General features: G+C 36.8%; 1 protein-coding gene across 6 annotated transcripts in view; it reads right to left on the reverse strand.

Annotated features, from left to right (window-relative positions):
• LOC136881228 (sialin) overlaps nucleotides 1–15143 on the reverse strand; it is a 227372-nt gene that overhangs the window by 165252 nt on the left and 46977 nt on the right. For all 6 annotated transcript variants that reach the window (XR_011018734.1, XR_010861007.2, XM_067153983.2 and 3 more), the window contains exon 2: nucleotides 9225–9358. Coding sequence is in view for 4 of the 6 variants with exons in the window: in XM_067153983.2 (XP_067010084.2) it covers nucleotides 9225–9356 (132 nt within the window). In the remaining 2 variants the exon portion in view is untranslated. The remainder of the gene's footprint in view (nucleotides 1–9224; nucleotides 9359–15143) is intronic.

Here is a 15143-nt window from a genome sequence, read left to right on the forward strand (position 1 = left end):
CCGTTACACATGACAAATTTCAAATGCACAACCACCTGGTAAAAGCACAACTTTCACGCTAAGCTGGAATGGTATTCAGTTCAAGGATAGTATCTGTTTGAGGTACAAAGTCAATAATCCGTTGCCTTGTTGTTGCCAACTTAAGCACACCCACTGCACCTCTGAGTTCACACTGTTGAGAGAGTTTTGCCATGTACTGCATGTGTGTCAGCCACAATAGTGGCACTGTGATGCCACACATGCTCTACAGGAATAGTAATTTCTTCTTGCACCTGAGTCTTCTTGTCAATTGCATAGTTCAACTTTCCATATGATTCTGCATGTATGGTAATAATCTTAGGATAAGAGATCTATATTACTGTCTATTATTTCTCTATTCTAATGTTGCCTGCCACAGAACCCATTGTCTAATGTTCTGAACTTTAGGCTTGTTTATCATAACCATTAGAATTTGTTCTAATAGATGTTGACTTTGATTAGTGAAGGAATATATCTTTAAAATGATGTACAGTATATTGAGTTATAGCCACCTTACATGTAACAAGAACAACAATGATGATGACAACAACAACAGAGTCAGAATAACATACCCACATACTTGCAATCATATTTTGCACCTTAAAATGAATCATCATCATATGGAAGTTTCCTAAGAAAGAAAGTCGCAGGAAAATAAAAGAATTATGCCACATTATGCGCTACTTTCCATTAAAGATTGAAAGTTGTAAGCATTCAGTCTATGGTTACTAGTGAACAAACAGGTCATCTCTGTCACATCATATCCAATACAGCATAGGTTTTTTTTAAACCTCTGATCATGCTGCTGAGTGACCAAACAAGCAGAAGGGAGTAAATTTGATTCAGTATCTCTTCATTCATGATTCGATCTATCCATCTCACCTTCAGCATTCTTCTGTACCGTAAGATCATATTTCAAATGTTTCTATTATCTTTCCTGATCATGCTGCTAAAGACCAGACAAGCAGAAAGGAGTGGGTCTGCATTTTGTGTTACTACACAGCTATCCCACTATAACATCTGCCATTGCCAAGTACAATACACCAGCTGGAGCTCAGCTGTAGGCATTTACAGTAAACATGGCCAGCATCATCTTTCTCCAGCCAAGTGTGAGTTGTGTAGCGTCATTTGATTTCTACAGTTAGACGGGAATAGTACAGCAGAAATTCATTGCAGAATGAGACACATTTATTGTGCAAACCACACCCAGCATACACCCTAGACCTAGTGCAGAGTGATTTTCACCTTTTTGGACAGCTGAAGAAAGCTCTGGAAGGACAGTGCTTCCACACCAAGGAAGAGGTTCAAGATGCCATGCAGACCTATCTAAATATGCTGGTGGCAACCTTCTTTGAAGAGGGTATTGGAAAATTCTTTTACTGGTATGAAACATGTCTCAATCTTCGTGGTGATTATGTGGAAAAGTAACTTAGATTGTATTTGACCCCTGGTAATGAAAATACTTGTTTTTATTTTGTTCCCCATTGGACATTGAAAAATAAAATAAAATAAAAGGTAGCCCTCATGATGCCATATGCTTCTAGACTTCTCAGCCTAAAGTTCCTTACAATGTTTTCCATAATGACATGAGCATCAAAGAGCAGTTTTGAACTTTTGCAAGTGGCGACGAGTGTTTTCAGTGCCGAATCACAGTTCTGTCTGGATACATATGTGACCACTACATTTGAGTCTGGGGTAGTCCTAGCCAACAGAGTGATCCACACTTCAGTTTAGAGCAGCACACTACCCCAATGAAAGGTGTCATGGGTGGGATGAGCATTTCTTATAATTCACACTCCCCACTGGTGAGGATTGAAGGAACCTAACAGCCTGGCAATATGTTCAGGAAATTCTGCGACTGTGTGTGCTTCCCTTCCTGGTGTAGCTTGACAGTCCCATTTTCTAGTAAGATTATGCCTGGTTTCACACAGCATGGGTACCTCTGGCCTGCCTTCGTGATATCAACATGCTCCCTTGGCCAGCAAGTTCTCCAGACCTCTTGCCCATCAAGAACGTTTCGGACCAAATTGGATGGCATCGTCACTCAGCAGCAACTATAGCAGATTTGGAGGGTGAGTTATGTCAGCTGTGTAGGATATTTCTCAGGAGAGCTTCCAATAGCTGTAAGTCTCCATGCCTGATCGTATTGCTGCCTGACTCCATGCTCAATGCATGCTGCAAGTGTTTGTTACCCTCCAATGAAGGATTGGTATTGTACAATACTTTGATGTTTTCTTTATACTTACATGTCCTGTGCTTGTATCCATTTACATACCTTGCAGTGGCTCCTTCATGAAGTGCAGTTTATTTTGCAAATGAGTGTATACTGCCCAAAAGTTGAGAACACTGTGGTTTGACTTTGTTGGTCTTACATGTTACTCGTTCATGTTTGTGCAGTAGTATTAAACAAAATAAACACAACCAACTCTCAACAATTCCACATTCTTCATACACAATCAGATAAAAGAAATCTGCATTGCACCTATACAAGAGCTGGAGTCTGACATTTTTTGCTAGCAGGGAGAAAAACTTTACTAACGCTACTCAGAAATAGCCCATTTCCATGACAATCCCAACGATGCCACATTTTAAGGATATTATCGCCATGTGGCTTGGCTTGTTTTGTTGTCAGTCACCCTTTTGACCTCAATCAGAGTGGTACTTTGTTAGTTTTATTGCTTTACATGTTTGTTTTCCAAATATTACTTTTGTTGTTAGTTAATCAGTGGCTAGTTTACAGTTTACCTAGTTTTATTCTTGAAGTGAGTCATTAACAAAAAAAAAAAAAAAAAAAAAAAAAAAAAAAAAATACAAATATCAATGTAGGTCATGTTCTATTCTTGAGGGAACATTATGATGTAACATTATGAATGTGTAAATAATATGTAGGCTATATTTCATCCCTTTACAACATCTAATATCACTGAAGATGGCCTTAAGGAAGCCAAAACATGCCTTAATTATGTAATGTTCTTTCAATTACAAGATATTAAAATCATTCTGTATTGATAGTTTTCACTTCACAAAGGAAAAGGATTTATTATGCCCTCCTATTCAATACAATGTATATCCATCTTAGATGGAATAATTCAATCAGACCTGTTTCGGCTTATTTTAGAGCCATCTTCAGTGAGCATATTAAAATTAGATTGAGGCAGATGTTGAGGAAAGTAGAAGAGAAGGAGGAGGGGAAGGAGAAGGTGGTAGTGTTTTACGCTGGTACCAACAACGTAAGGCAAGCTGATATAAGTACCAACGTAGTTGGGGATGTGTGGGATCTGGTAAATGCAGCATGGGCGAAGTTTAAGGAAGTGGAGATTGTTATCAGTGGAATACTGTGCAGGAGAGATACTGACTGGAGGGTGACTGGGGATTTAAATGAGACTATGGAGTGGGTATGTGGGAAACTGGGAGTGAAATTTCTAGATCCTAATGGGTGGGTAGGAGATAAAGATCTGCGCTCAGATGGCCTTCACTTGTTTAGAAGGGTAATAGGGAGGTACATTTAGGGAAACGGGGTTGTCTAGGGAACGGTGATAACAGTACAGAGATCTGGAAGTCAAGTAGGGATGACATAAAAATGTTAGTGTTGAACTGTACAAGTATTGTAAAGAAAGGAATAGAATTAAGTAATTTAATAGATATATATTTACCAGATATTATAATAGGAGTTGAATCATGGCTGAGCAATAATATAATGGATGCAGAAATTTTCTCATGGAACTGGAGAGTGTATCGTAGAGATAGGATAGGAATGGTTGGAGGGGGAGTATTCATTCTGGTGAAAGAAGAATTTGTAAGCTACGAAAAAGTTAAAGATGACATACATGAAATTCTAGGTGTAAGGCTCATTTCTAAAGATAATAGGCAGCTTGATGTCTTTGGAGTGTACAGACCGGGAAAGAGTAGCACTGACACGGATTTAGAATTATTTGATAAGATAATCAGCTTTTTGGGAAACGACATGGAAAGGAATGTGATTGTAGCGGGAGATATGAATTTACCAAATGTCAATTGGGAAGAAAATGCGAACGACAGGATGCATGAGCAACAAATGGCAAATAAGCTAATATGGGAAGGACAGCTGATTCAGAAAGTGATGGAACCAACCAGGCAGAAAAATATCCTGGATGTGGTGCTAATAAGACCAGATGAGCTCTTTAGAGAAACTGAAGTAATAGATGGTATTAGGGATCATGAAGCTGTTTTTGTCGTAGTTAAAAATAAATGTGATAGAAAGGAAGGTCTTAAAAGTAGGACTATTAGGCAGTACCATATGGCTGATAAAGCAGGCATGAGGCAGTTTCTAAAAAGTAACTTGATCGGTGGAAAACGGTAAATAAAAATGTAAACAGACTCTGGGATGGGTTTAAAGAAATTGTTGAGGAAGGCGCAAACAGGTTTGTACCTTTAAGGGAGGTAAGGAATGGTAAAGACCCACCTTATTATATAATAGAGAAATAAAGAGACTAAGAAGGAAGTGCAGACTGAAAAGAAATTGAGTTAGAAATGGCTGTGGAAGTAAGGAGAAATTGAAGGAACTTACTAGAAAATTGAATCTAGAAAAGAAGGCAGCTAAGGATAACATTATGGCAACCATAATTGGCAGTCATACAAATTTTAGTGAAAAATGGAAGGGTATAGGTATTTTAAGGCAGAAACAGGTTCCAAGAAGGACATTCCAGGAATAATTAATGAACAAGGGGAGTGTGTATGTGAGGATCTTCAAAATGCAGAAGTATTCATTCAGCAGTATGTAAAGATTGTTGGTTACACGGATAATGTCCAGATAGAGGAGGAGACTAAGGCTAAAGAAGTATTAAAATTTACATATGATATCAATGACATTACAATAAGATACAAAAGTTGAAAACTAGAAAAGCGGCTGGAATTGATCAGATTTCTGGGGATGTACTAAAGACAATGGGTTGGGATATAGTACCATATCTGAAGTACTTATTTGATTATTGTTTAGTCGGAGGAGCTATACCAGATGAATGGAGAGTTGCTATAGTAGCCCCTGTGTATAAAGGAAAGGGTGATAGACATAAAGCTGAAAATTACAGGCCAGTAAGTTTGACATCATTGTATGTAAGCTTTGGAAACGCATTCTTTCTTATTATATTAGGCATGTTTGTGAAATTAATAACTGGTTCGATAGAAGGCAGTTCGGTTTTAGGAAAGGTTATTCCACTGAAGCTCAACTTGTAGGATTCCAGCAAGATGTAGCAGATATCTTGGATTCAGGAGGTCAAATGGACTATATCGCGATTGACCTGTCTAAAGCATTTGATATGGTGGATCATGGGAGACTACTGGCAAAAATGAATGCAATTGGACTAGACAAAAGAGTAACTGAATGGGTTGCTATATTTCTAGAAAATAGATCTCAGAGAATTAGAGTAGGTGAAGCTCTATCTGACCCTGTAATAATTAAGAGGCGAATTCCTCAAGGCAGTATTATCGGACCTTTATGTTTTCTTATAATATATAAATTATATGCGTAAAGGAGTGGAATCAGAGGTAGGGCTTTTTGCAGATGATGTTATTCTCTATAGAGTAATGAATAAGTTACAAGATTGTGAGCAACTGCAATGTGACCTCGATAATGTTGTGAGAGGGACAGCAGGCAATGGTATGTTGATAAACGGGGTTAAAAGTCAGGTTGTGAGTTTCACAAATAGGAAAAGTCCTCTCAGTTTTAATTACTGCGTTGATGGGGTGAAAGTTCCTTTTGGGGATCATTGTAAGTATCAAGTTGTTAATATAAGGAAAGATCTTCATTGGGGTAATCGCATAAATGGGATTGTAAATAAAGAGTACAGATCTCTGCACATGGTTCTGAGGGTGTTTAGGGGTTGTAGTAAGTATGTAAAGGAGAGGGCGTATAAGTCTGTGGTAAGACCCCAACTAGAGTATGGTTCCAGTTTATGGGACCCTCACTAGGATTACTTGATTCAAGAACTGGAAAATATCCAAAGAAAAGCAGCTCGATTTGTTCTGGGTGATTTCCGACAAAAGAGTAGCATTACAAAAATGTTGCAAAGTTTGGGCTGGGAAGAACTGAGAGAAGGAAGACGAGCTGCTCGACTAACAAGGGGGCATTCCCTACTCGTCACCACTGATTTCGCTCAAATTTATAGAACATTCAGGGCTTGGCTAGAAATGAAAGTACCCGAAGTGGGAACTCCAGATGGCCAAGCGTATAGAAAATAAAAATAAAAATGTTGATGTGGCTCTCACACCGTATAAGCCACTTACATTAGTGCTCACACCGAGCAGTTGTTGGTGTACCGGTAAGAGCTTGGCCTAGTAATTCGATGGTCGTGGGTTCGGCTCCCTGTGTGGAGAATACTTTTCTCATTTTGTATATTATTCATTTATTTTAATTTATTTCATTCATTTATATGCAAAAGGCATATAGGACGTCACTTTTTTAATGAGCGCGCAATTGTAGAAAATTTGGAGTTGCCGACTTTCCTGACGTGTTCAAACAGAAAATGTGACATAAACGTGATTAGTCATTTTGCTGTAAGATTCGCTTTCACCTGACAAGTGAAGGTAGCTCGTGGTGGCTGTACACAAACAATAGATTCTTGGCACAGGTAGAACAAAGTCTGACAATGAAATCCCAATTTTTTTTTACCTTTTCTATGCTTTTTGCATATAAATAAATAAATGAAATGAATTATTCACCTCTTTGCGTAATTGGAAAATGAATAATATAAAAGTTGACAGAAAAAAACAGTCTCCACATGGGGAGTCGAACCCACAACCATCGAATTACCAGTCCGAGCTCTTACCGCTACGCCATATGCTTGGTTTGTGCACTAACGTAAGTGGCTTATATGGTGCGAGAGCCGTGTCAACATTTTTATTTTCTATATGCTTGGCCATCTGGAGTTCCCACTCCAGGTACTTTCATTTCTAGCCAAGCCCTGCATGTTCTATAAATTTGGACTAAATCGGTGGTGATGAGTAAGGAATGCCCCCTTGTAAGTGGTATGTTACATGTTATGAGTCTCATTATGATAGCCGTATTGGAGTACAGAATGTAAAAGTTTCAAACAAATTTATTAAAAAACCACCATTCTAATACTTTACACAAATAGTATATATATGTTAAAATGGGACATGTTTCGCATGTATTATACTTTAATGAGGAACCCAGTTCAGGGCCCTGACTTAGCTTTAGATTAAGTATGGCTGACGATGCTTACAAAGCCTAAGCAAAACATGTCCCATTTTAACATATATGTACTATTTGTATCTTAAACTTAAAGATTGTAAAGTATTGGAATGGTGCTTTTTTAATAAATTTGTTTGAAACTTTTATATAAGTGGTATGTTCCGAGCTGTCAGTGAAGAGATGGCGTGGAATGACATTAGTAGATAAATACGTTTTAAGTGGCATCTTTAAAAGTAGTAAAGATCACAATATGAAGATAAAGTTGGAATTCAAGAGGACAAATTGGGACAAATATTCATTTATATGAAAGGGAGTTAGGGATTGGAATAACTTACCAAAGGAGATGTTCAATAAATTTCCAATTTCTTTGCAATCATTTAAGAAAAGGCTAGGAATACAACAGATAGGGAATCTGCCACCTGGGCGACTGCTCTAAAGGCAGATCAGTAGTGATTGATTGAAGCTACATAATTGAAGTTAAAAATATTATGAAAAACCCACAATGAAAAATGAATATATAAAAATATGTGCAACATGATGAAGTTGATAAAATGTACAGTTGTAGCAAGGTTGAAGACCTCTGAGTCGGAAAGCACAGTAGTCACACTAAAAATGAAAACAAAAATCACAAAATAAAACTTGAGGAATGGTGTCAGACCATTCCGACTCAGAGGTCCTCAACCTCGCTACAACATTACATTTTATCAACTTCATCATGTTGCACATACTATATTTTTATATATATTTTTTTGTTGTTGTGTGTTTTTTCATAACATTATTTTAACTTTAATTATGTAGCTTTTAACATGTTCACTGAAGATGGCTCTAAAATGAGCCGAAACCTGTCTGATTGAATTATTCCATCTAGGATGGATGTACATTGTATTGAATAGGAGGACGTAATAAATCTTTTCCTCTGTAAAGTGAAAACATTCTTTCAATTTAAAAATTGTAAATAAAATGTGGTTGTGTTGACTAGGTGGACAATTATATCACCATTATATGCCCATCAAACATGACGCTCCAGAATACCTAGGAGTTACTCCTGACAGATCTCTCATATTCAAGAAACACTGTGTAAACTGCAAGTTTCCACACTAGGTATAATCTACTGAAAAAAAATTGGGTCAGAATGGGGTAGTGAATGACAAGCATTTTGAATTTCAGCAATTTCTGCTGCAGAATATGCCTGTCCAGTTTGATGCAATTCAACTCATGCCAGACTGGTGGACATAGCTCTTAACGAGACCTGCATGTTAATAAAAGATTGTATAAAGTCAACAAGACTTCGAAGCACCTAAACCTTCAAGCAATTCTGAACATTTATTGTAAGGATTCTGACACTTTAGACATGGATTTTACAGCCAAAATATTTTCTAGGACAGAGATGTGAAAGTCAACTTCTGCTGTAAAAAATGTCGAGCAGAATTTTGTCGATGAGCAAACAGGTTTGCAATATGAAAATTTTACAGTGGTGCATGTGTAATAATTATAAAGCAAATTAAATAAATGGGAAAGGAAATGTATTCATTGTATGTTTATTTATTTGGGTTATTTATTTATCATGTGACTTTTGGTCCCGGTAGTGTCCGAGGACATGTCAGGCAAACCTGGTGCAGGTCTTTCAATCTGACGCTCATGGGCAACCTTCGTGTCTGGATGTGGTAGGATGATGATAATGAGGCGGTGTTGGCACATAGCCTACTCCAGTCAAATAACACTAAGGGGTCTGTTCAAGGCTTAACGTCCCTATCCAATGGACGAATCACCATCACCCTCCCTCCATATGAACACTGAAAACAGACTTGGTTTTTGGTAAACAATTTAATGATTAGAAATTTCATACTGCCACCTCTCCTACCCTGCTGGCCAACATTCTGATGGTGAATTCTTTTTACCACCAACAGGACTTGAACCAACTAACCACAGTATCAGACCATAAAGACTTGCAGCCCTAACGTTCGTGGCCACCAGGCGGGCTATGTGTAAGAATATACGGTATAAGGAAGAATCTTACCTGATTTAGTGAACTGTTGCCAGGATTCTCTGTCATGGCCACAATGGCAATGTTTAGATTTAAACGAACCATCTGAGTAACAAGAAACATCAGGAATGCCATAAGGCCCAGAATCACTCGTGCAGGAACCATTTCTGCAGATAAGAAATATACAATTGAATTGATGTAAAGTGTATAGTACACAATATAGTATTAAGATTTGTAGGACGGAAGCCTCCACTCAATCCTGACTGGATGAGGGTTAGGTAGGTCCTTGAATATAATGTGAAAGATATAGCTGCTATGAAGAGAGGATATCATCATATTTATGTAAAAATCATACTCTGGAATAAGGAATTAGCAAAATTCAAAATATGTTACAAACTTTCTTGTTTGTAGACTATTTCAAGGTACGGTAATGGAGCTGGACTTCTGATAATCCTTCACCATGGGATTCTTGATTTGTTCTTCTATTGTTGTAGGTTGAGTGCTGTGATAATTTTGTTTATTTATAGCAAATGGGTAAACAGTCAAATTCACAATAGTGTTGTTGGTCGAGTGTTGCGATAATTATGCCTTATGTTTATATTAGATAGATAAACAGACTATGCTTTTTTGTTTGCATTGTTTTAAAATAAAAGGTTGAACAGGGCTATGTCGGCATCATGGCTGCAAGTTTTGATGCAAAATACATACCACATATTGTTGAAATCAGAATTCTTTGCAATTATTTAAGAAAAGACTAGGTAAAAATCAGATAGGGAATCTGCCACCTGGGTGACTGCCCTCACTGCAGATCACTGGTGAATCTGTTGTATGTGAAATGAAGTTTCTAATCAGTAAGGGCTTGAATTGTTATTGCTGATGTTTTATTTCTTAGATGCTAACAAATTTGTGCATCTTCAAGAGCAACGACTTCTTGGATTTTTTCCAAATTTCCTGGGGATAGATTTGGCCCAGTTTTACTGAAAGATGCCCTTCCTGATGGCAGCCTGATGTAGAGGAATGTATTCACTATTGTGTGTTTCTGTGGTAACATACAATAGATGGAAATTTGATTGATCTACTTTTTTTCATTACATAATATGTTGTTAATATGATCACAACATTTTTTATTCAGTACCGGTTTTGGTGTCTATGGACACCATCATCAGCTGAAACAGGTCGTATGAACAAAGATATACAAGTATGTAGTACATATAATAGACCCTTAGTAATAAGTGACATTAATAGGATGAAGTAAAAATACAATGCTTAAAAGATGTGCTTGTAGGTCAAAGTATAAATGAAAGTGAAGATATTAACAAATGTTTCATTTTATACTTTGACCAACAAGTACATAATTTGTTTATATTCTTTTATAAGCATTGTATTTTTTTCTTCATCCTATTAATGTCACTTATTACTAAGGGTCTATTATATGTACTACATACTTCATACGACCTGTTTCAGCTGATGATGGTGTTCATAGACACCGAAACCGGCACTGAATAAAATATGCTGTGATCATATTAACGACATATTATGTATTGAAAAAAGGTGGATCAATCAAATTTCCCTCTATTGTATGTTATCTCCTTTCAGTACGGACCAGATATGAAGTTTTTAATGTTGAATGTTTCTATGGTGGTAACTAGTATGATGTAATGTATGTAAAATGTAGATGAAGAGAACGTATCTTTAAGACCACAAATTGCAAATCATTTTCCTTTACTGGGACAGCAGATGTGCTTGGCTGGGCTCTAGTAGCATGGAACTCACCATATGACAATCAGGCACCTTAAATTTGAGATGACCGAGCAAGTGGCTGCACGGTTTGGGTCACAGAGCTGTCAGCTTGCATTTGGGAGATAGTGAGTTCGAACCCCACCATCAACAGCACTGAAGATGGTTTTCTGTGGTTTCCCATTTTGACATCAGACAAATGCTGGGACTGTACCTTACTTTCTTCCTACTCCTAGCCCTTTCCTATACCTTCATCATCATAAGATCTATCTGTGTTGGTCTGACATAAAGCAAATTATAAAAGAAAGAAAAAAATATTGAGATTCTCCCTACACACCACTGGATGCTCCATATGGGTGATTTTGGACTGTTTGGATTTATGACAACCTGTTCTATTTTCCTGAATGTGTTTTCAATCATTTTGAACTATTTATTGTCCATATGTTGCTACACTTTACTCCCTTCCTTGCATCACAGTTTTATCAGATGTTCACTATTTAATTTCTTTTTTCTGGATACGAGCAGAATCTGCTGAGATAAATGAAACACCATCTCACATGAAATGCTACCATCCCAGATTCTACAGCTACATGAATTGTTGGCTGGACAGTATGTTGGATTTAGTATCTCAAAAGGGCAGCACCATTGCATCACCCGATGATGTAATCAGGTAAGACTCCTGTTGCTAGGTACACTGGTCCTTCTTCTTTAAAATGAGGTATTGAATTCTGCCATTACATGTGTTGTTTAGAAATTATATTGGTTTTAAAACATTCATTAATTTTTAAAATAATTTATGGCAATGATAAGAAAGGGCTAGTAGTGCCTTAATTAAGGTACAGCCCCAGCATTATCCTGGTGTGAAAATGTGAAACCATGGAAAACCATCTTTAGGGCTGTAAGCTGTGGTGGGATAGAGAACTGGAACTGGATGTTGTGTGTTGCAAGAAGTTAGAGTTTGGAAATGTAAAAGTTTTTTTTAAAATTTAACATATCTGAAGGATTTTATTTTGTTTGTAATATTTTGAGAAATGAAGAAATAAGAACTCTGGACTTTGCTGGAATATTTGTTTATGTGGCTGGGGTATGTGTGTAATAATTTTTCTTTCAGGCAATAGGCAGGAGATGTTGAACTGTATGTACATTGAGAGGTGCAGGAAGTGTTTTGATTCAAAAATTATGTAACTGGTAAAATGTAATTTAAGAAAACCTCAGGATTGGATTTTTAACATTGCAAGAGTGTTAAAGTGATCTGTATATCATGATGTAATTTGGTAACATTTAAAAAACGTAAAGGTGCTTTAATTTGGAACAGCCTATACCGCACGTGCGGTTATGGATGTTGAAATAACTGATGTAATTTATCTAGCGTCTGTAGCCCGGAAATCACCAAATATGTTCATGCGAATGTATTGGCGAACGAGAATCTAGTGGAAATTGTTTCTTATTGGTTGATTGTAATCGGGCCATATCCGGTCTTCTTGCCGGCTTTGGAAAAATGATGCGTATGCTTGGCGTCATTTTCCATCCAACCACCCTAGAGGGCTACCCTCGGGAACTTCTGCCTTTCCGAGGTAAGTGTTATTTCAGTGCTATTTTCATGTTATTATCAATGTTTTCTGATTTCGTTTAATTTAATTTAATTCCTTTGCGTTTCGGTATTTTCTTGGTTAATGTGATTTTCAAAGTTTTAATATTCAACGTGTCTTGAGTTTGCCCTAGATTCTCGATCTCGTAATTTAAAGTTTTTCTCCTGTCTTTTAATCAACTATCCATTCATTTGTGTTTTGGTTTCTAAATTATTCCGTTAATCAAATGTGTAAAGTATCTGCTGCTCTGTTATGTAACTTAGTCTTTTTAATGTTTGTTATTTTTAATAGAATTGAGCTAGAGGGTGTTTCATGTAAGTCTTTTCTCCCCATAACGTTATATGTTCCATAGACCTCGTAGGGCTTCCCGCACGTTCCACTATCCTGTCTTAGTTGTCATTTTTAGGCCTGTAAGTGTTCCCTATATTTGCATTAATTTTGCGTATTTAAAAGAAACTCGTCACGCTTCTAAGTTCTGATATGAATACTACGCCACTGCGTTATTTACAATTTCCTTAGTCATATTATTAAGTATATTATTATTATTATTATTATTATTATTATTATTATTATTATTATGGTAACCGTAATTGTCCCGAGCGATTACAAGGGCTGCCGACAGTGGGGTTCAAACCCACTATCGCCCAAATGTAAGCTGATATATGTTTTTGTAAAGCTCACCATCCCAAGTAAGGTTCCACAACTATATACATATTCTACATCCACAAATGTATAGTCGCTCAAGAAAAGAATCAGCGCGTGGTATTGCAAGTTCATTGTATTTATCAAATTTTAATTGTTATCAAAATATAATTCACCTTCCCTGTAGATACTGTATTCATTCATTTATTTAGCTTCCATAGGCTGTGAAATTACATATTTTGAAATATGCCAACAGTATAGGAGTTACAAGTGATGAAATTCATTTTTCGTCCGTATTGAAAGTACAGTAGAGTCTCGATTATCCGACCTAAACGGGACCTGGAGTACGTCGGATCACCGAAAATGTCGGATAATACAGAATAACTGAGAACTGAGACAAACAGGAAGGCTATACTCTAGTACTAAAACAATGACGTACTCTGTTTATTGAATTGTACAGTACATGCAGTATTGAACGAAAACATTCCAGATGTCTTACGAAAAGAAACTTTTCTCCACAGATATTAAACTGCCTAATGCCGTATCATTTCTTCCACCAATCAAGCCACCCAGCACTGGCAGGAAAATTAGGGTCCCCTTCATTAAACTCCTTCTGGAAATACACAGCCTTTTCCTGCAGAATGGGGCCAGATATTGGCAGGTCCTTCTCCCGGTGTTGAGATAACCAAAGAAATAGTGCTTCACTTACTTTTTCGTACTCACATTTTTCATTTTTTCTCTGCTCTGGTAGAGCACCCCTTTTAAATTTCTTCCCTCTGTTTTTTCCACTCTCCCACTGTAACACATCCAACATCCATAATCTGAAGCCTCATTTCCCCTTTGTCCAGTCTCTTTAATGCACTCAACTTGTCTTCCATAGAAACAATCACTTTCTTCCATTTACTCGCTATACTCACAGAGGATATGAAAACTACAACATCCGCACCCAACCAATACTACAATGAACAATGACTGAAGACTCACTGCACCTGTCCTTGAGAAAAAAAAACTGTCCTACCGCCAGCGGTCAGGCCAGTGCTTGTCCCATGGTCGCACCCTCCACAGCGGGTGTGCCTGAATTTAGTCTCCACCAAAAGTTCAAATTAAGTCTACCAGTGTCGGATAACACGGAATGTCGGATAAGCGAAGGTCGGATGAGCGAGACTCTACTGTATCATAAAATGTATATAGGAATATATTTAATATTTATTTCCACCTGTTCAATACAATACAACATGTTGGCATTTAAGTTAAATTTTTTTTAAATGTGAGACATGTTTCGCCTCTTACTGTGAGCCATCTTCAGTCACTATCAAAACCTTTTATTTTTGTCAGACAACAGGTTGAAATTATCCTAAAATGTGTTTGATAATGATTGTAGGTGAGATAAAATTTTTTACAGTTATTGTAAAAATGTTCATGAATATCTAAAAATCTAATATAATGATGAAATCATGTGTAATTCATTTGATGAACAGGACGTCATTTGATGGTACAGTAGCAAGAAAATGGCTTGAAGCCTTAGTCAATACCAGATATCCAAAACATAGTGGAAAGCGTATAAAAACATTACAGTGAAGATATACAATACATTCAAATGATATTTAAAAAACTAGTAGATTCTTAGGTAGTACACATAAAGATGGAGGTGTCATATAATTATGAGTGACAATCGATGGCTTAAAGCCGTAGTCAATGTTTGAAGTATAAGTAAAATAACATGCTAATATATAATGAATAAATATGAAATAAATTACATTGTTGAATATAACATGTAAACGAAAAACATTCAAATTTTGCTGGGCAAATATTATTTAACGTTAGCGTATGTTTGCCCGTGAGGTTTAATGGTCAACAGTTCATAGGTTGTATATAGATTTGATCGGCGAGATTGTGTTGACACGAAGTTTGTAGTTAGCTTAAATTTATTTTAAGACATCAAAGTAAGTTTGTAGAGATAATGATGAGCTGTTATTCTTTACGT

This window comes from Anabrus simplex, chromosome 1, assembly GCF_040414725.1.
Source record: "Anabrus simplex isolate iqAnaSimp1 chromosome 1, ASM4041472v1, whole genome shotgun sequence".
Classification (NCBI taxonomy): domain Eukaryota; kingdom Metazoa; phylum Arthropoda; class Insecta; order Orthoptera; family Tettigoniidae; genus Anabrus; species Anabrus simplex.